The 21008-nt window shown below is 43.0% G+C and overlaps 1 protein-coding gene across 3 annotated transcripts in view; it reads right to left on the minus strand.

The window, feature by feature from the left end:
- The window catches only part of ADGRA1 (adhesion G protein-coupled receptor A1), a 1158413-nt gene that overhangs the window by 502302 nt on the left and 635103 nt on the right, over positions 1-21008 (minus strand). For all 3 annotated transcript variants that reach the window (XM_029609977.1, XM_029609976.1, XM_029609978.1), the window contains one exon: positions 7625-7786. In XM_029609977.1, coding sequence (XP_029465837.1) covers positions 7625-7786 — 162 coding nt within the window. The remainder of the gene's footprint in view (positions 1-7624; positions 7787-21008) is intronic.

The raw sequence follows: 21008 nt of genomic DNA on the forward strand, positions 1-21008 counted from the left end.
CCCACACACCATTCACTAGCTGGGACATGGGGGAAGTCAGGAGTGAGGGTCAGGCAGCTCCCCCCTGTCTGCGAAGCCAGCCTCTCACTAGTAATGCAGGGAGGGAGCTGTCTCAGACTTCACCATCCTCCCCCCCCCCCTCACCCACACACCATTCACTAGCTGGGACATGGGGGAAGTCAGGAGTGAGGGTCAGGCAGCTCCCCCCTGTCTGCGAAGCCAGCCTCTCACTAGTAATGCAGGGAGGGAGCTGTCTCAGACTTCACCATCCTCCCCCCCCCCTCACCCACACACCATTCACTAGCTGGGACATGGGGGAAGTCAGGAGTGAGGGTCAGGCAGCTCCCCCCTGTCTGTGAAGCCAGCCTCTCACTAGTAATGCAGGGAGGGAGCTGTCTCAGACTTCACCATCCTCCCCCCCCCCCTCACCCACACACCATTCACTAGCTGGGACATGGGGGAAGTCAGGAGTGAGGGTCAGGCAGCTCCCCCCTGTCTGTGAAGCCAGCCTCTCACTAGTAATGCAGGGAGGGAGCTGTCTCAGACTTCACCATCCTCCCCCCCCCCCTCACCCACACACCATTCACTAGCTGGGACATGGGGGAAGTCAGGAGTGAGGGTCAGGCAGCTCCCCCCTGTCTGTGAAGCCAGCCTCTCACTAGTAATGCAGGGAGGGAGCTGTCTCAGACTTCACCATCCTCCCCCCCCCCTCACCCACACACCATTCACTAGCTGGGACATGGGGGAAGTCAGGAGTGAGGGTCAGGCAGCTCCCCCCTGTCTGTGAAGCCAGCCTCTCACTAGTAATGCAGGGAGGGAGCTGTCTCAGACTTCACCATCCTCCCCCCCCCCCCCCTCACCCACACACCATTCACTAGCTGGGACATGGGGGAAGTCAGGAGTGAGGGTCAGGCAGCTCCCCCCTGTCTGTGAAGCCAGCCTCTCACTAGTAATGCAGGGAGGGAGCTGTCTCAGACTTCACCATCCTCCCCCCCCCCTCACCCACACACCATTCACTAGCTGGGACATGGGGGAAGTCAGGAGTGAGGGTCAGGCAGCTCCCCCCTGTCTGTGAAGCCAGCCTCTCACTAGTAATGCAGGGAGGGAGCTGTCTCAGACTGGTATCAGGGTTAGGGCACTGTGTGCAGGAAGATCACAACACTCCTGGTATTAATAGGGATAGGGCACTGTAAGAGATGACTGTAGTAGATTGAATAAAGATCTGATGTTTCTGCTCTCCTCACACCAAACAAAAACAACACACAAGCAGAGAAGCCCTTCTTACAAGCTGAGCTAGTGAGTTAAGTAGGAGGAAAAGTAAACATACTGGTGCCAGTGTGGCTACTTAAAAAATACACTTACCAACAATCAATTACATATATTTGAACTGTGTACAGTTCCAGCCAGGACCACCTTTCTAAAATGCACAGTGATTGGCAAATTCAACATGCACTAGCATTTCAGGTGCCTGCTAACAAAAATAATAAACAAACAAGTTCTAGTCACGTGAGTGCTGATCATTACATTACTTTTTTTGTCAAGCTTCCAACTGTTTCCATTTCACATCCCCCCAACCATATTGGTAACATCAATAGATAAGAGCACAGCCAGCCAATAGGAATACATACATACATATTCATTCCTAAGTGACCTTTACTGACCTGGGAAGTGTGAACACTTTGTTTCATTTTCTGTTGGTGTTCGTTAGTTTCCAGTTCCATTTCCCATCCCCCCAACCATCACCTCAGTGGTAACCTTGGTAATATCAATAGATAAGAGGGCAGCCAGCCAATAGGAACACATATTCATTCCTAACTGACCTTCAGTGACCTGGAAAGTGTTTATTTGTATCATTTTCAGTTAGTGCGCACTAAATCGAGTTAGTGCGCACTAACGGGGAGTTAGTGCGCACTAACACGATTTAACGATTTTTAACGATAAATCGTTAGAATTTCTATTGTATCGTGTTCTATAACGATTTAAGACGATATAAACATTATCGGACGATAATTTTAATCGTTGAAAAACGATTCACATCCCTACTACAAACCACTTTGATTTATTTTTGAAAGGTAGTCTAACAAGAAACTGAACTAAACTAAACGCTCATAGCTTCCAAGAAGAACATGGTTGTTTATGAGTGTATTTAAGGTAAATAAGATGCTGCGTTACAATTATTGATATTAGTACTGCATATTGGATTAAGGGCCACTAGCTAAGGTTTTTATGCTATTTGTTAGAGATAGGAGGTTGTCCTATTTTATGATGTATATGAGGGTTCTTGTGATATTTACTGTGTCACAATTGATTGTGCTTTTATGATGCTTACTTTAGAGGAATTATGTTAATGTATATTTTGCAATATGTAACAATGTATATGCATATTCAGATAATGTTTTTTTTATTTTTTATTTATGCATTTAACAAAAATTTACAAGAATATTTCTTGACAAGGAAGCCAAGGAATTTTCCCAATATCACATCCAACATATTCATTATTATCAAATAATTCCTTAATATCAATTCCTTACTATAGCCCTCTATGGGGCGGATACAATCCTCAACCTAAGGAATTTATTTATAAACAAAAAGTAATATTATAGTCATTATAACAGCTTTATATTCAAATTATTTGGAACTACCCATAAGCTTACGACTGTGTAGTGTGAGAAGCAATACTAACTGGTGTTTTCCCTACTAAGAATTGAGTCAACTATGGAGGGTCATAAAAAATATAAGAATTTTCTTGATATTTTGCCATACACTTGCATGGAAATTTGAGTAAAAATAGACAACCCCCCCCCCCCCCCCCCCCCCCCCCCCCCCCCCCCCCCCGTTGTTGAACCTGCGTTCTCATCATCAGGAATTGTTTTCTTTTCTTCTGAGTACTTCTCGAAACATCTGGGAATACTCTCACTTTTTTACTTAAGAACTGTTCATTTCTATGGCGGAAAAAACAGTCTCAATAGCCAATCTTTATCTGGCTCAAGAGTCAAGGTTACAATCAATGTAGCTGGGACTGTCACTTCCGAATCTGATGTTTCGAGGAGCGTGGAGACATCAATATCCCTAATAGGAACTAATATCTCTGGCCCTTCTCCCTGTACTGGCTCAAAAGTTTTTTTGAGTTGCGGTACATAATAAAAACTTTGGATACTGGCGGTATCGCATTCTCTGGGATTTTTAACGCTTCAAGAAGATATCTTTTAAAAATTTCTCTTGGTGATATTAAAGATATCCGAGGGAAATTTATAAATCTTAAATTTCTGTTCCTCACAGCGTTCTCCAGGTTTTCAATCCTTGTTGTCAAGTTAGTATTTTCCTTCATCTGTGCCTGTTGAATAGAGCTCGCCTGTGTCCTCCGGGACATTATTTGTTGTCCCACTGCTTGGGAAGCATTAGTTAAGGTAGATATCCTTTCTTCCATCGTCGCTTTATATTTTACTGTTAAAGGAGAAATTTGCAGAGCTATCACAGTTCTCAATTCCACTGTCGCCTCCCAAATAATTTCCAGGGTAATAGTTGAAGGTTTCTGTATTGAGACTTGAAATTCAGAAGTAAAATGTTGAGAAAACACAGTACCTTTCTTACTTCTGACACTATTTCCCAGTCTGGCTTCTCGGTTCTTTTCCTCTCGCTATGGCCCTTCACTGTAATCCGGGCTTGCAGCTGCAGCCTCTGTTCCTCCAGTCCCCGCAAGGATTAAACCCACAGCTTGTATTTCTGTAGGTATTACCTCTGGTTTCTGAGCGGGCCTCACAGTTGCTGGATTCACAGGAGGAGTTCCTTCGGCTGGGCTAAGGGGTGACAAGGAGCCTGGAAGGGAGGGGAGCTCCTCTTCTCCTCCCTCTCCCTCTAACGGCTATTGCACCAGCAATGGACTGCTGTGAAACACATGTGCATCCATCGGTCTGGTTAACGGAGGCATCGGAGAAACCGCGGGGAAAGGCACTGACCTTGGCTTCCATTTCCTTCCCATCAGAAGAATACTGTTTGCAAGTTAACTGGATTTTAGGAAACTTGACCGAGAGAACGCCAGCGTTACTGACTACACATCGGCCATCTTGGATTCAGATAATGTTTTATCATGACAGAATTCTTTCACATACTTTGCTTTGAGTTTTTAATAGAAGCGTTAAATAAATATAAGAACATAAGAACGTAAAAAGTGCCATGCTGTATCAGACCAAAGGTCCAGAGAGCCCAGCAAACTGTCTCTGACAGTGGCTAATCTCAAAAATTAGATCCAATTTTTTGCTGCTTACGCTCTTTGACAAGTGGTAGACCTCCCTGCATCACCTAGTTAATAACTATTCATGGACTTTTTTTTTCCAGGAATTTGCCTAAATCCAGCAGCAAATTTCACAGCTTGATTGTATATTAAACGAAAAAAATACTTTCTCCAATTTGCTTAAATCCGATCCTATTAGCCTCAATGAGTGTCCCCTAGCCCTAGTATTATTTGAAAGGGTAAATAGCGATTCCCTGTTCACCTATTCCACCCCCACTTATGATTTTGCAATTTTCTATTGATCCCCCCCTCAAACATTTATTCTCCAAGCTGAGGAGTCCTAACCTGTTTAGGCTTTCTTTATAAAGAAACTGTTCCAGTCTCTTAACTATTTTTGTTGCCCTTCTCTCTACCTTTTTAATTCTGCTATATCTATTTTTTGAGATGGGGTAAGCAGAACTGCACACAATATTCAAGGTGCGGTCATCTGTATGGATCAATGGTGTAGCCACCTCTTGAGAACTGTGCGCAGAACAGATGCAGATCAATAAAATGAAAAAAAAAAAGGGTCAGGTGTTTCATGGATCACCAACAGCAACCAGGGAACATTGCAAAAATAACCTGCTTTATGAAGCATAACAAGGGCCTTTAGTGGATTTGCACCTATTCTTTGCACTTTTGATTCTTTGCTGAACTAAGTACATTTATAATTACCATAATACTTCTAATGCTATTAATAATGTGATTTTATATACCATCTGTCATCCAGACAGGGTCCTAAAGTGGTTTACTGTTTTATATTTCAGAACTGGACATGTAGCTACTGCTGTAGTGGATAGCCTAAGAGCCCATTTCTGGCATATAAACAGGAGAGAAAGTTCACCAACAGGTTTTCAAAACAAATGTAGCATTTGTATGTGACTGTCGGGTGTTGCCCAGTTGTCTCCATGTACTGTTCACATTATAGCTGCATCAACTAGGAAACTGTTACTAGTATGAGGCATTGTATATAACTGGGTATCATGCTACATGTTGCTTGTATACCACAGAAAATATTTGTCCTGTATGCAGGGCCAGATTTAGACAGAGGCAACAAGGGCAAGTGACTTGGGTGCCAAATTCTGAAGGCTCCCAAAACTTGGGACGCCCCCCTGTTGTTTTTTGATTTCCAGAGGAAAATGCCCTTACCTTGCATTCTCTGCCTATGGGCGTCATAATTCTAAATGTATCTTTTTATTGCATTTCATCAAAAATGTAGTGGATGCAATAGACAGTAAGACATACTAACCAGTATTTCTGCAACAGATGCCTTCTGATATATGCAAATTATATATTATGTCTCACTCTCCACTGTGTTTAAAAATGTTTGCTAACATGCAATACAAACATATGCTTTGCTATTTTTTTGGGTGTTCAGAATGCTAAGAGACTTAAAATATATTTGAAGGAATAATACCATGCAACAGAGGTTAGCACTAGCCCATTTGGGGGCACTAATTATGCAGTAAGAAAGTGTATGGAGGGAGGAAGGAACAAAGATCCATGGCAAAAGTAATAATAATGTGAAGTGCATCTGGGGGCGCCCTCGGGCCATTGCTTAATCTGCTTTTGCCTAATGTTGGGTCTGCAGTGCAATCAACCAAAAGTAGTGCCAACATACAACCTTTAAGGAACATTTACTAAGCCATGATAAGGTGATATTGCATGTTAAACAGTTTTTAACTTGCATTAAATGCTGTTTATCATTTGATATTCAAATCACAAAACGGCTTCCAAATCCTCACTTATTTCAGTTCTCAACAGACCATAACCATGAGGAAACCTTTTTAAATACTTATTTTTTCAAACAATGCAATTTATATTTTTTATTTTGGGAATTAGTATCAGATTTTTTAAAAGTGCTCTTTTGCACAGTCTCCAGGCTCTTGCCTGCAATGGGCTTCAACCACTTCACCAATAATAAAAACAAATTTATCTTAAACGTTCTTCATTTCAAAATGGTCTTGAGACTCAGTTTCTTCTTTTTAAATCCTACTCGCTGCGGTACTCCCACTATTTTGTTCCCGACATTGCCAATGTTTCGGTGTGTTGCCACGCCTGTTTCAAGGGACTCAACACTTTATTCTCAGGCAAGTGGCAACACACCGAAACATTGGCAATGTCAAGAACAAAATAGTGGGCGTACCGCAGCGAGTAGGATTTAAAAAGAAGAAACTGAGTCTCAAGATCATTTTGAAATGAAGAATGTTTAAGATAAGTTTGTTTTTATTATTGGTGAAGTGGCATCATAAAAGTAAAATTGGGTATAAAATAAGTTCACATAAAAAAAATATTTTATAGGAAATAATAAATAAGAACATAAGAACATAAGAACATAAGAACATGCCATTCTGGGTCAGTTCAAGTGTCCATCAAGCCCAGCATCCTGTTTCCAACAGTGGCCAATCCAGACCATAAGAACCTGGCAAGTAGCCAAAAACGAAGTCTATTTCATGTTACCGTTGCTAGTAATAGCAGTGGCTATTTTCTAAGTCAACTTAATTAATAACGTTACATCTGAGTGCTTTTACATGATACTGGTTGAAACCCATTGAGGGCAAGAGCCTGGAGACTGTGCAAAAGAGCAGTTTTAAAAAATCTGATACCAATTCCCAAAATAAAAAAACATAAATTGCATTGTTTGAAAAAATAAGTATTTAAAAAGGTTTCCTCATGGATATCATATGATATTGTCATATCGTGGCCATATCATGTGATATCGTGAGATATCTTTAAAGATTTCCTCCCCCTATTGAAATGGATTTGAGTGCATAAAATTGCCTAATGTATTCACAGCAGCTCATGAATCGGGATCCTAATGCAGATTCAATGTCCCCGGGAGGCCTATTAAAGAGACTGGCCTCCAAAATCTGTAACCCCCTGTTTAATATGTGGTGGAGAATGCGGGCATTATAAGTACCGTGTGAGGATTAATAAATTAACACCCCCCAATGCAGAAATGATCCCGGGGATCTTGGTTTAAAAAAAAAAAAATCTTATAGACCACCTGGCAATGCACCACTCCCCTTCCCAAATTCCTCCCATTGGTCTTAAAACCAACCACCTGCAAAACCCCCTTTCTTCCATTAACAGTTATTTTCTAAATCCTAACAATTTGACTCAAGTAATTCATGTATAAGCATACATAAATAAAAGGATCACATTCTATTTCAGTTTCTCAAGAATATTGGATTCAAAAGAATGTCTTTCTTAATGTGCAGTATCTATCGCTCTGTGTCTAACTCACTTTAAGAATATACGGAGTACAAAATTGCTAGTATGAATCTTAGTAGGCAAAGTACATCTCTTCCAAATATCCCTCCTCCTCCGAAATAAACCTTAGAAAGGTGATACCTGTGTTAAAGTCTGCAAACTGCTGGTTAGCAGCAGAGCTGTGCTGCGCTCAATGCACTGCACAATCCTGGTGCAGGCCTTAGCTTCATTCTGTGCCATCCATAGGACATGGTCGTCTGTAAGCATGATGTTGCTGGCTATTTCAACAACTGCACCTCCAAGCTGCAGAAATAGAAATAAATTGGGCAGAAATAAATGAACAAGTGATGCTGGCTTACAAAGGCATATATATTAGTATGTACATCTACAATGTACTGCCAGTTTTATTTAAAGAAGAAGCATAAAGGAAAACGTAATGTCATGCTTGCAAGTAATCTAAATACAGATGGAAACAACGGATCATAAGAAACTAGAGAAAACACGGCTGCAGTCATCCAAATGTCTTGGTCAAAAAATGTCACCAAAGGAGGTCCTGAGGAGGAGTAGCACTTGCTTTGCTAGATTCCTCCAGTGCAATCTTCAGGTTGGTCTTTGTATATTCTTGTGTAGTGTATGGGCAAGGAATGTCTGGGTGAACAAGGACTTGGCGCAGATTGTAACACCAGTTCCAGGGATTGTGCTCTTTCTACATAATTTACATTATTAACCACTGCATTCCTAAACCCCAAACTCAAAAACAGAAGGTCCTTCATAGCCTTAAGGAGGTTTTATGTTTTTGCTTTATCTTTATCTCTTCTTGATGGTTCTGAGACTTGTTATAACAATGATAGATTGTTAGGGAGAATCACTAACTTAGGGGGTCATTTTCAAAAGCGATCGCATGCAAAAAGGGACTTTTCGTATGTGAAAAGTCTCTTTTCGTGTGCAATCACTAAATGGGGGCGGAGTCGGCCCCGGAAAAGGAGGAGTCGGGGCGGCACTGGGGCCGACTCTGCGGATACATCGGTGGCGGTGAAAGGTAAGGACCCTTATTGCCACCAGTTTCACGTTGAATAACTACCTCATTTAAAAACAAATCGAAGAAAGTTCTTTTTCACTCAGTGCATAGCTAAGCTCTGGAATTCATTGCCAGAGGATGTGGTTACAGCAGTTAGTGTAAATGGGTTTAAAAAAGGTTTGGATAAGTTCCTAGAGGATAAATCCATAAACTGCTATGACGGTAATTAATAAGCAATAGTAGCTTGTGATCTAGCTGATGTTTGGGTACTTGCCAGGTTCTTAAGGCCTGGACTGGCCACTGTTGGAAACAGGATACTGGGCTTGATGGACCCTTGGTTTGACCCAGTATGGCATATCTTATATTCTTATATTCTTACCTTTTATGGTGTGATGGCTGCTGGCTTTCGCAGGCCCGCCCCCTGCTTCACCCCCCTCCCCATCCCCCGTTACCCCCGGATTTTCTAAGGTCTTATTTTAGTGTAGCAACAATATTCATAACAGAAGATGCGTTTTGAAATTTAATTACAAAATCAAACGATGTTAAGCCATCCAAAGTGTTGGGGTACCTTGGATTACAATTAATCACTCAAAGCTATGTTGATTTCACAATTTCCATACAGATTTGTTAAATATTGGGGGGACTGTTATGATCAGATCTTTTGATTTTCATTGGGTCAGTGCTTCAGATCAGAACAATGGATATTCATGGCCAGGAAATGCCCAGGGACTTTAACAACTTTAAATTTGTGCTTTAAAATATATCAGTTTCTTCATTATTTGCTATTTCTTCATTTTGTATACAATAATAATATACAACATGAATCCAAACAATGATCTGATGGGAATAACACTCAAACCACATATTCTCACATGAGCGCTAACATCTCAGAACAAAGGCCTGCTAGAAATCCAGACCATAAAAAATTCTCATCTAACAAAAACAAGAGACAGAGCTTTATCTATTGCTGGCCCAAAGCTATGGAACTCGATGCCAGAGAATCTTCGAATAATAACCGACGTTAAGAAATTTAAGAAAGAACTGAAAACCTGGCTATTTGATAATACCTACTCTCTGAGTGATATAACCAATTCCTCCTCACTCTGATAACCAACTAAGGGGGTCGTTTATCAAAATGCAATAAGGTGTTTTTGCATGCGATAGGAGAATTGAAGGAGAGAGAGCCTGGCCATAATGTCATCCCCAGAGGTAGGTATTTGTATCCCTATGGTAGGCCCACCTAGTAACTCGAGGTGGGGTTTAGGTATGAGTGTAGGGGGTTAGGAGCCACTTTGACATTCTATGTGACACGTACGAACAGAACAGTGTTCTCTTGTGAAGATCTGATGGCCTTCAGAGTGAGGAAACTCACTCCAAGATGAGATTTGTGCAGTGTTCTCTCAACCTAGCTTGATGGACTCTCTACCTGGGTAACATCAAGCATATCTCTCTCTCTCTCTCTCAAAAATGGTCCTCCCAGTGTTCATATGCAGGAAATACAACCGGTCTGACACCTATCGCAAATTCAGATAATATTATCACAATGTGCACTAACTTAGCTCTTCGCATAGCTAATTAGTGCATATTGCGATAAACTGAATTTTTGCATAAACCACGCCCCTTTTGCTATCGCATGCGGTACTTACCGCATTTTGATAAATCCAGGCCTATGTCCTGAACATTACTCCATTCTCTCACCCCCACCCCCTTATAAAATTATCCAGCCACACAAGGCTGGATAACTTTAAGTCACCTCTGGAGCATAAGAACATAAGATATGCCATACTGGGTCAGACCAAGGGTCCATCAAGCTCAGTATCCTGTTTCCAACAGTGGCCAATTCAAGTCAAAAGTACCTGGCAAGTACCCAAACATTCGATAGATCACAAGCTACTATTGTTTATTAATTATTGTCATAGCAGTTTATGGATTTATCCTCTAGGAACTTATCCAAACCTTTTTTAAACCCAGTTACACTAACTGCTGTAACCACATCCTCTGGCAATGAACTCCAGAGCTTAACTATGCGCTGAGTGACAAAGAATTTTCTTTAATTTGTTTTAAATGAGCTACTTGCTAACTTCATAGAGTGCCCCCTGGTCCTTCTATTATCTAAGAGAGTAAATAACCGATTTACATTAACTTATTCAAGTCCTTTCCTGATTTTGTAGACTTCTATCATATCCCCCCTCAGTTGGTTCTTCTCCAAACTGAACAGCCCTAACTTCTTTAGCCTTTCCTCATAGGGAAGCCGTTCCATGCCCCTTATCATTTTGGTTGTCCTACCCCTTATCATTTTGGTTGCCCTTCTCTGCGGTAACCAGAACTGCACACAGTATTCAAGTTGCGGTCTCACCTTGAATACTCTCAAGTTGGAGTGATTCAGAAGCATTATAACATCCTCTGTTTTATTTTCCATTCCCTTCTTAATAATTTGTAACATTCTGTTTGCTTTTTTGATCGCCACAGCACACTGGGCCGACGATTTCAATATATTATCAATTATGACGCCTAGATCTATTTCCTGGGTGGTAACTTCTAAGATAGAACCTAACATTGTATAACTACAGCAAGGGTTATTTTTACCTATACGCATCACTTTGCACTTGTCCACAATAAATTTCATCTGCCATTTGGAAGCCCAATCTTCCAGTCTTGCAAGGTCCTCCTGAAATTCATCACAATCCACTTGAGGTTTAACTACTCTGCATAATTTTTTGTCATCCACAAATTTGATCACCTCACTCATTGTACCCCTTTCCAGGACATTTATAAATATATTAAAAAACACCAGTCCAAGTACAGATCCCTGAGGCACTCCACTGTTTACCTTTTTGTCAGAAAGCTCTGTTGTTAAAAGCTGGTATTTAGCAATCTGTAGTTATTTAGAATAGTTGTGGGTGGATCTTTGGACCAGTGGCAGGTGACCACGCCTTCGGGGGAAATCCTGAGAGGGACCACTGGTCAGGCTTGGTGTAGGAGACAGACACACACTAGTTCTTTTATTAGACAATATAGTAAACCACCAGAGGCGGCAGTAGTGAGCTGGAAGCGCCCGGCTGGGCTGTAGTCCCTCAGGTACTGAAACAGCGATCCTCAGGTGGCTGAGCTGTAGAGAAACTAAGAAAGTGAGTAGGCAGCATATGCAGAGTTCTGGAACAAGTCCTTGATGGTAACACTCACACAATAGTCTCTTGAGGCAGCCCAGGAGATGGTATGCATTAGGCCCTCGAGGAGCGAGTAACTGAACCCAGGGAAAGCTCTGAGAGATAGATGGAAACTCACAATGTTGTAAGCAGCGATGACTTCTTAGCAGAAGTGGTATTCAGGAGCAAGTCTGGGACGTGGGCCCTCGAGGAGCGAGTACCGGTTCCAGACTGCGACCTGCAAAGAAAAAGGAAGAGCGAGGCCCCCGAGGAGCAGGTACCTCTAGTGAAGTCAGAGGAGGCAGAGTAGCTGGGTTTGCGGAGAGCGAATCCCATCCGCAGCGACCAGGAGGAAGCGAACCCTTGGTAACTCGTCTTGTTAGCGAAAACTAAGACCTTAAATATCTGGAGTTGGTGACGTCATCTCAGGGGGACACCCCTGAGGTTCGCGCCAATGCTGGTACATCAGTCGGGCCACGTGCGTACATGCGCCCTTAGGCATCTGGTGAACATGGCGGCTTGCAGCGTCGAGCCGGTCCGGGAACGCCGGAGGAGGATGGCATGGAGATGCCGCAGCAGCTAGCCTTCCATCAACCCCGAAGGGAGTCAACAACGAGGTAAGGTGGGCAGAGCAGAGACGACAGACAGCAATGGACAGAACACTTTTTCCACTGTGAAAGCTGACCATTTAATCCTACTCTCTGTTTCCTGTCTTTTAACCAACTTGCAATCCACAAAAGGACATTACCTCCTATCCCATGACTTTTTAGTTTACTTAGAAGCCTTTCATGTGGGACTATGTTGAACACCTTCTGAAAATCCAAATACACCAATCTACCTGTTCACCTTTGTCCACTTGTTTATTCACCCCTTCAAAAAAATGTATGAGATTTGTGAGGCAAAACTTCCCTTGGGTAAATCCATACTGGCTGTGTCCCATCAATCCATCTCTATCTAAATGTTTTGTGATTTTATTCTTTATAACAGTTTCCATAATTTTTCCCAGCACTGAAGTCAGGCTCACTGGTTTATAGGTTCCTGGATCACCCCTGGATCTTTTTTAAAAATAGGGGTTACACTGGACATCTTCAATCTTTAGGTACATTAGATGATTTAAATGATAGGTTACAAATTTTTACTAATAAGTCTAAAATTTTATCTTTTAGTTCTTTCAGAACCCTGGGGTGTATACCATCCAGTCCAGGTGATTTACTACTCTTCAGTTTATCAATCAGTCCTACCACATCTTCCAGGTCCACCGTGATTTGGTTCAGTTGATCTGAATCATCACCCATGAAAACCTTCTCCAGAATGGGTATCTCTCCAATATTCTCTTCAGTAAACAGTGAAGCAAAAAAATTGTTTAATCTTTCCACAATGGCCTTATCTTCTCTTTATTTATTTTACATGTTTTGTATACTGTATATTCGATTTTGCCATCATAACGGTTTATAGGACAAGAAATATTAGGAGAGTAACATTAGAACTTTAACAAAGAATTTCAAAGATAAAGTTGGGTAACATTGGGGAGGTAAATTATCCAATGGTCCAACCAACTCCCTTGCAGGCTTTCTGCTTTAGATATATTTTTAAAAGTTTTTGACAGTTTTTGCCTCTATGGCCAACTTCTTTTCAAATTTTCTCTTAGCCTGTCTTATCAATGTTTTACATTTAAGTTCCCAGTGTTTATGCTTTATCCTATTTTCTTCTGCTGGGTCCTTCTTCCAATTATTGAATGAAGATCTTTTGGCACATCTAAAGTTAACCGGCTAATATAGTTGGATATACTTGAAATTCAGCTATATTAACCAGATAACTAAATCCCTCCCCAGAACACCCCTGGAAAACCTCTTTTTTATCCAGCGAAATTATAGCTGGATAATTAATAATGCAACTATAATTTAGCTGGATAAGTGGCTTAATATGGCAAAACTGGCCATTTATCCATCTAAATGATTTTTTAATATGGACCCCTTCCTGTTTATGGTAATTCACCAAGTTAACTGCCCTCAGATTGACTATGGATCTTCAATTCTTCTGGCAGGAACTGTAATGATTAACAGTACAATAAATAATAAGATTTAAATATATGAAACATTTGCAGATCCCTGTGTACTTATTTGCTAATGCCCTTTCACTTCATCTTCTACATTCCTTCAAAAACATGATAGCCTTAGTGTGGCACATGGGGGGGGGGGGGGGGGGAAGACGGACATTTGTTTGTGCTGAATGTATATATTTCTGTACAGTATACCTTCCCTAGAGGGCTTGGTTGTCATTTGGCAAGTAATAAACTTTAGTAAATAAATAAACTAACTAAATAATTTAATTTTCAAAGGCATTTTACAAAACATGAAATAAGCACAATTCAGGATAGCTTGAAGGAAAAAGAAAGGTCTTGTAATACTGCTTTTTAATTAGTGTTATAGTTACCTCTATAGTTTGCATTACTTCCCAAGTTAGCACTTTATTTTTTTTTTTCCTGTGGGGGAATGTGATGAGAGGAGACAGCAGTTTCCTCCTGATCCTTTAGGTCTCCAGCTCATCAAAACTGGGGCTGAGATCTATTGCCATGAGCCACCATTCACAACTACCCAGGGATTTTTTTTCCTATTTTATCTTCACGCCCACCTCACTTGGCCCACTCATTTCAACGACAGTTCTCGGCCAGGAGTCACTCACCAGGGCTCCTTCTGCAATCATGGGCCCTAAATCTGGCTACTAAGTGTGGCTATTGCACAATGATTGGACTTCCCTCCCTCTATGGGCTATAAATGCTAGCACCCTGCATTTTCAAATAACTGCACAAGGAATGTAAAAGTAGTTTATGGATATGTTACTTAATAGTCGAGGAAATGTAGATAGATCATGTTATTCAGAAATGAATTTCAGTTCCAAATTTTCTTTAAATGAGTAATACTATATGGGCTAATACTCATTCGACATTTGGTCTTTGGCTCAGAATGCACACAGAGGTCCAAATTCAAAGAATTTGGGTAACTTCAGGAATTTCCCAGAATAAGAACGTGGATGGTAAGAGTTTTGACTTGGTTCTTTACTTTGGTTCCTTTGGCTGTGTGATTTGTTTTGCTCGGTTTCAGCCCAAAAATTGTATTCATTTACTGTGTAACCCTACCCTGGTGTGAATATCCTGCATGGGTGGGGCCATAGAAGAATGTGTTTCTCTTTTGGGACTGGAATCTCTCACTGCCTAGTTCTTTCACATTCCCTCTTACTCTCAGGGACGAATCCTTTGTATGTGGGGAAGATGATAAACTTCCAAGGCCCAATGTGACAGGGGTGACTTTTTTTTTTACACATTCCTTTTTGCTTGGTGCTCCCTTGAGAGAGGGGGTTTGCCTTCAAAGTGGGTGCAGTGAGTGCAAAAGATATAGGGGCAGATTTTAAAAGGTACACGCGCAGGGTACATTTGTGTGCGCTACCCAGCGCGCACAAATGTATGCCCGATTTTATAACATACGCGCGCAGCCATGCGCATGGTATAAAATCAGGGATCGGCACGTGCAAGGGGGTGCACACTAGTGCACCTTGCATGCGCCAAGCCGCGCTGCCTTCCTCTGTTCCCTACCCTCCCACCCCACCTTCCCTTCCCTTAACCCTCCCACCCCCCAGCCCTAAGCTAAACCCTCCTAAAAAAGTTATCTTACCTAGTTATGCCTGCCTTGGGCAGGTGCAAGTTGCGCGCACCGGCCGATGGCTGCCTCGCGATCCCGGGCATAGCGGCAAATGGCCACTGTGCCTGGAGGCTCCGGCCCTGCCCCCGAACCGCCCCACCCACACTCTGTCCACACCCACCCCTTTTTTCAAGCCCCGGGATTTACACGCGTCCCGGGGCTTTACACGCACAGCCAGGCCTTTTGAAAATAGGCCCGGCATGCGTAAGGCTTTGAAAATCTACCCCATACTCTGGAGCCACTGTGGTAGTGCCCAAAATTGAAGTCTTTACTGTTCAAACGCCGCTGATGAATGACACAATAAATTCAAATTGCAGCACTACAGAATTCTCTTGTTTTCTTTTCTTACAGTCTCTTCCCTCTATCTGTGCAGGACTCGCATACCAGGGCCAGGGAAACATCCACTCTCCAGGGCTTGGTTAAATGGCGTTCCCAGGTGGGAGGGTCTCTAGACTGGTTTAAAAACCCCTTCAGATCTGATCAAAATGGTAAAGAGTCTATGGCACAGAGAATAAATCTTCTCTCTCTCTCCCCTAGGGTAGTTAAAATACTGGATGGGGGTCCACAACAGGGATGTGTATCGTTTTTTGACGATTTAAAATATCGTCCGATATATTTTAAATCGTCAAAAATCGTTAGAGGCGATATACAATAGGAATTCCCCCGATTTATCGTCAAAAATCGTAAATCGGGGGAAGGGGGAGGGCGGGAAAACCGGCACACTAAAACAACCCTAAAACCCACCCCACCCTTTAAAATAAATCCCCCACCCTCCCGAACCCCCCCAAAATGTCTTAAATTACCTGGGGTCCAGTGGGGGGGTCCCGGTGTGATCTTCCACTCTCGGGCCACGGGTGCGTTAATAGAAATGGCGCCAGCGCTACCTTTGCCCTGTCATATGACAGGGCAAAGGTAGCGCCGGCGCCATTTTGGTTCCTGTCCCCCGACGTCACGAGTGCAGGAGATCGCTCCCGGGCCCCCGCTGGACCCCCAGGGACTTTTGGCCAGCTTGGGGGGGCCTCCTGACCCCCACAAGACTTGCCAAAAGTCCAGCGGGGGTCCAGAAGTGACCTCCTGCACTCGAATCGTATTGCCGAATTGCAAAATGGCGACGGCCATACGGCCATACGGCCAGCGCCATTTTGCAATACAAAATGGCGCCGGCCATTTTGTATTGTGAACCGGTGCTTTTCAATATATATATAAATGATCTGGAAAGGAATACGACGAGTGAGGTTATCAAATTTGCGGATGATACAAAATTATTCAGAGCAGTTAAATCACAAGCAGATTGTGATACATTAAAGGAGGACCTTGCAAGACTGGAAGATTGGGCATCCAAATGGCAGATGAAATTTAATGTGGACAAGTGCAAGGTGTTGCATATAGGGAAAAATAACCCTTGCTGTAGTTACACGATGTTAGGTTCCATATTAGGAGCTACCACCCAGGAAAAAGATCTAGGCATCATAGTGGATAACACTTTAAAATCGTCAGCTCAGTGTGCTGCAGCAGTCAAAAAAGCAAATAGAATGTTAGGAATTATTAGGAAGGGAATGGTTAATAGAACGGAAAATGTCATAATGCCTCTATATCGCTCCATGGTGAGACCACACCTTGAATACTGTGTACAATTCTGGTCGCCACATCTCAAAAAAGATATAGTTGCGATGGAGAAGGTACAGAGAAGGGCAACCAAAATGATAAAGTGGATGGAACAGCTCCCCTATGAGGAAAAGCTGTTCAGCTTGGAAAGGAGACGGCTGAGGGGGGATATGATAGAGGTCTTTAAGATCATGAGAGGTCTTGAACGAGTAGATGTGACTCGGTTATTTACACTTTCGAATAACAGAAGGACTAGGGGGCATTCCTTGAAGTTAGCAAGTAACACATTTAAGACTAATCGGAGAAAATTCTTTTTCACTCAATGCACAATAAAGCTCTGGAATTTGTTGCCAGAGGAGGTGGTTAGTGCAGTTAGTGTAGCTGGGTTCAAAAAAGGTTTGGATAAGTTCTTGGAGGAGAAGTCCATTAATGGCTATTAATCAATTATACTTAGAGAATAGACACTGCTATTAATTGCATCAGTAGCATGGGTTCTTCTTAGTGTCTGGGTAATTGCCAGGTTCTTGTGGCCTGGTTTTGGCCTCTGTTGGAAACAGGATGCTGGGCTTGATGGACCCTTGGTCTGACCCAGCATGGCAATTTCTTATGTTCTTATGTTCTTATAGCCCACTGCTCTAACCACTAGGCTACTCCTCCACTCCTAATATGGACCTCAGAAAGCCATAAGTAAACTGAACTGCAATTATAATATAGTAAATGTCTCATACAAAAACAGCCAGCACTCAAACAGAACACTACTTATGAAAAGACGACACTGCAAATATTGCACCAGGCCTTAAAATAATACATAGCTCGTATTAGGATAACAGAACAAGTCAGGCTGCTATAGAGCTCTTTAACATACATTCTAGGAGAATACTTCATCTTGATCACACATGCAATACACAAACCGACCCGCACCAAATACAGAATATAGAGACTATAAAGTATAAATAGAAACATGCAGACAAAAACTGAACTGGCAACTGTAAATACCAACTCTGTCCGCAGTGCTACAATGGAAAAACAGAAACATCAGCATTCCTCATAAAACATTAAACAATGAAATTAATAGTAAAACCATAATAATACAAAAAAATAAATATTTCAAAACAGCTATGAGAAGAACATATAATTTTTTTAAAATTTTCCAATCACCAATAAAATTTCAAAAACTTAGATCCATCAAATAATACTTGATAATTAAAACTAAGAAGGATTAAAAAAAACAAAACAAACAAAAAAAAACAAACCCTAACTCTCCATTCCTGAAAACTTTTTATTTTCAGTTACCATGAAATTGTTGTGGATTAGTAGGAGGAGGAAATTCACAAACGTTCTTCTCTCTCATATACACATATGTTTAGCTTCACACTCACATGCTTCCTTTCGCTTTCATATATACACATGCATCTCCATCTCAGATACATACACATGCTCCCTCTCTCTCTTCTCATCCACACATACATGCATCCTCTCTCACACAGACACATGCTCACACACATATACTCTCCCTCTCTCACAGGCACATATGCTCTCACACACACATTCTCTCTCATAGGCACACATATACACTTCCTCCCTCTCCAATGCTCACACACACATGCTCCCTTTCTTAGAGGCACATATGCTTTCATGTGGGGTTTCTCATTCTCTTCTTTGGCCACTGGGGACTCCAAGGCTGCTTCATCTCCTGGGCTGCTGGGTGAGATGGGATTCCTCTTGGAACTGGAACAAAGGAACAGACTGGAGCTGCGTGGAGGTAAGAGGGAACTGGAACACAGGAACCTACTGGAGCTGCATGGAGGTAGGAGTGATCTTGAAGTCAGAAACAGATTGGAGCTGCGAGGAGGTAAGAGTGAACTGGGACAACTGGAATCAGACGAGCTGCATGGAGGTAAGAGTGAACTGGAACAACTGGAACCAGATTGGAGCTGCATGGAGGTAAGAGTGAACTGGAACAACTGGAACCAGACGAGCTGCATGGAGGTAAGAGTGAACTGGAATAACTGGAACCAGACTGTTGCTGCATGGAGGTAAGAGTGAACTGGGACAACTGGAACCAGATGAGCTGCATGGAGGTAAGAGTGAACTGGAACAACTGGAACCAGATTGGAGCTGCATGGAGGTAAGAGTGAACTGGAATAACTGGAACCAGACTGTTGCTGCATGGAGGTAAGAGTGAACTGGGACAACTGGAACCAGATTGGAGCTGCATGGAGGTAAGAGTGAACTGGAACACAGGAACAGACTGGAGTTGTGTGGAGGTAAGAGTGAACTGAAACACAGGAACAGACTGGAGTTGTGTGGAGGTAAGAGTGAACTGGAACACAGGAACAGACTGGAGCTGTGTAAAGGTAAGAGTGAGGTAAGAGTGGAACTGGAACAACTGGAACACAGTGCAGGTAAGCATGGAACTGGAAAAGAGGCTAGGGCACAGACAGACTAAGACAGGAGAAAACAGAACAGGACAAGGACAACACAGAACATAGAACAGGAAAGCCCACAGGCAGCATAGGCAAGAAGGGCCCCAAGGGGCAAGGCAAGGAGAGGTCTAGCAACAGGGAGAGGTCAAGGGAAGTGTCAGGGCTAGGCTGGGCCTGGGTAGACTGGAAGTCAAGGAGACAGGGAAAGACAGAGTCAGGAAGAGGCCAAGAGAGACCTCAGGGCTAGGTATGGACAGAGCTGAAGGCCAGGAGGCCGCAAGGCAGAGACTGGAATCAGAAGGCCCAGAGGTCACAAGGTAAGACAGGGTAAGGCTGTAGTCAGAAGGCCCAAAGGCCATGAGACAAACAAAGGAAAGGCCTGAGAAGGCCGCAAGGCAGAAGTGGCTAGAGCATGGAGCCAAATAGAACTCGATGTTGAAGCACTGAGGCAAGGGCAAGACAGGGTTAAGTAGGACTGGAGTCTGGGCGTGATGCAGGCAGGCAAGAGGAGCTGGGACAGCCAGGGAAGTGTGTTCAGAAGATCCCCTGGTGGAGCAAATGTTGTAGGACTGGCTGAGGCAAGAGACCAGGGGCATGCTGGAGAGTAGAGTTCAGAACAGGGCTCACCAGAGTCCTCTGGTGGAAGGGAGGCCACATAGCAGCCAAAACCATAACATCCCCTACCCTGCTCCAAATCCACCCCTTTTTCTTGCGTATTCTATTGTGTATGCACATGCATTTACCCATGTAATTTACTGGTTTAAAATAAGTTTTGCTAATATTCAGCTCATATACTCACAAATATGGGCCTTTTAATGAGAGCAGCTCTTTTAAAATTCACCCCTCAGAGGATAACTTTCAAAACTGCACGCATGTACCCATACACGAATATATATATATTAGGGATGTGAATTGTTTTTTGACGATTTAAAATATCGTCCGATATATTTTAAATCGTCAAAAATCGTTAGGGCCACGATACAATACCAATTCCCCCGATTTATCGTCAAAAATCGTTAAATCGGGGGAAGGGGGAGGGCAGGAAAACCGGCACACTAAAACACCCTAAAACCCACCCCCGACCCTTTAAATTAAATCCCCCACCCTCCCGAACCCCCCCCCCAAATGCCTTAACTTACCTGGGGGTCCAGCGGCACACTAAAACACGGCACACTAAAACCCCCTAAAACCCACCCCGACCCTTTAAATTAAATCCCCCCCAAATGCCTTAAATTACCTGGGGGTACGTAGCGGCGGTCCATAGCTTAAATTACCTCCGTAGCGGCGGTCCGTAGCTAAATCGGGGGAAGGGGGAGAGCAGGAAAACCGGCACACTAAATCGTGTAGTCTTCAGCCAGCGCCATTTTGCAAAATGGCCGCCGCAAAATGGCGGCGGCCATAGACCAAACGATTCGACACAGGAGGTCGTTCCGGACCCCCGCTGGACTTTTGGCAAGTCTTGTGGGGGTCAGGAGGCCCCCCCAAGCTGGCCAAAAGTTCCTGGGGGTCCAGTGGGGGTCCCGGGAGCGATCTCCCACTCCCAGCTGTCCTCCCGCTCCCGGGCCGTCGGCTGCCAGTATTCAAAATGGCGCCGATAGCCTTTGCCCTTACTATGTCACAGGGGCTATCGGTGCC

The sequence above is a fragment of the Rhinatrema bivittatum genome, chromosome 7, assembly GCF_901001135.1.
Source record: "Rhinatrema bivittatum chromosome 7, aRhiBiv1.1, whole genome shotgun sequence".
Taxonomy (NCBI): domain Eukaryota; kingdom Metazoa; phylum Chordata; class Amphibia; order Gymnophiona; family Rhinatrematidae; genus Rhinatrema; species Rhinatrema bivittatum.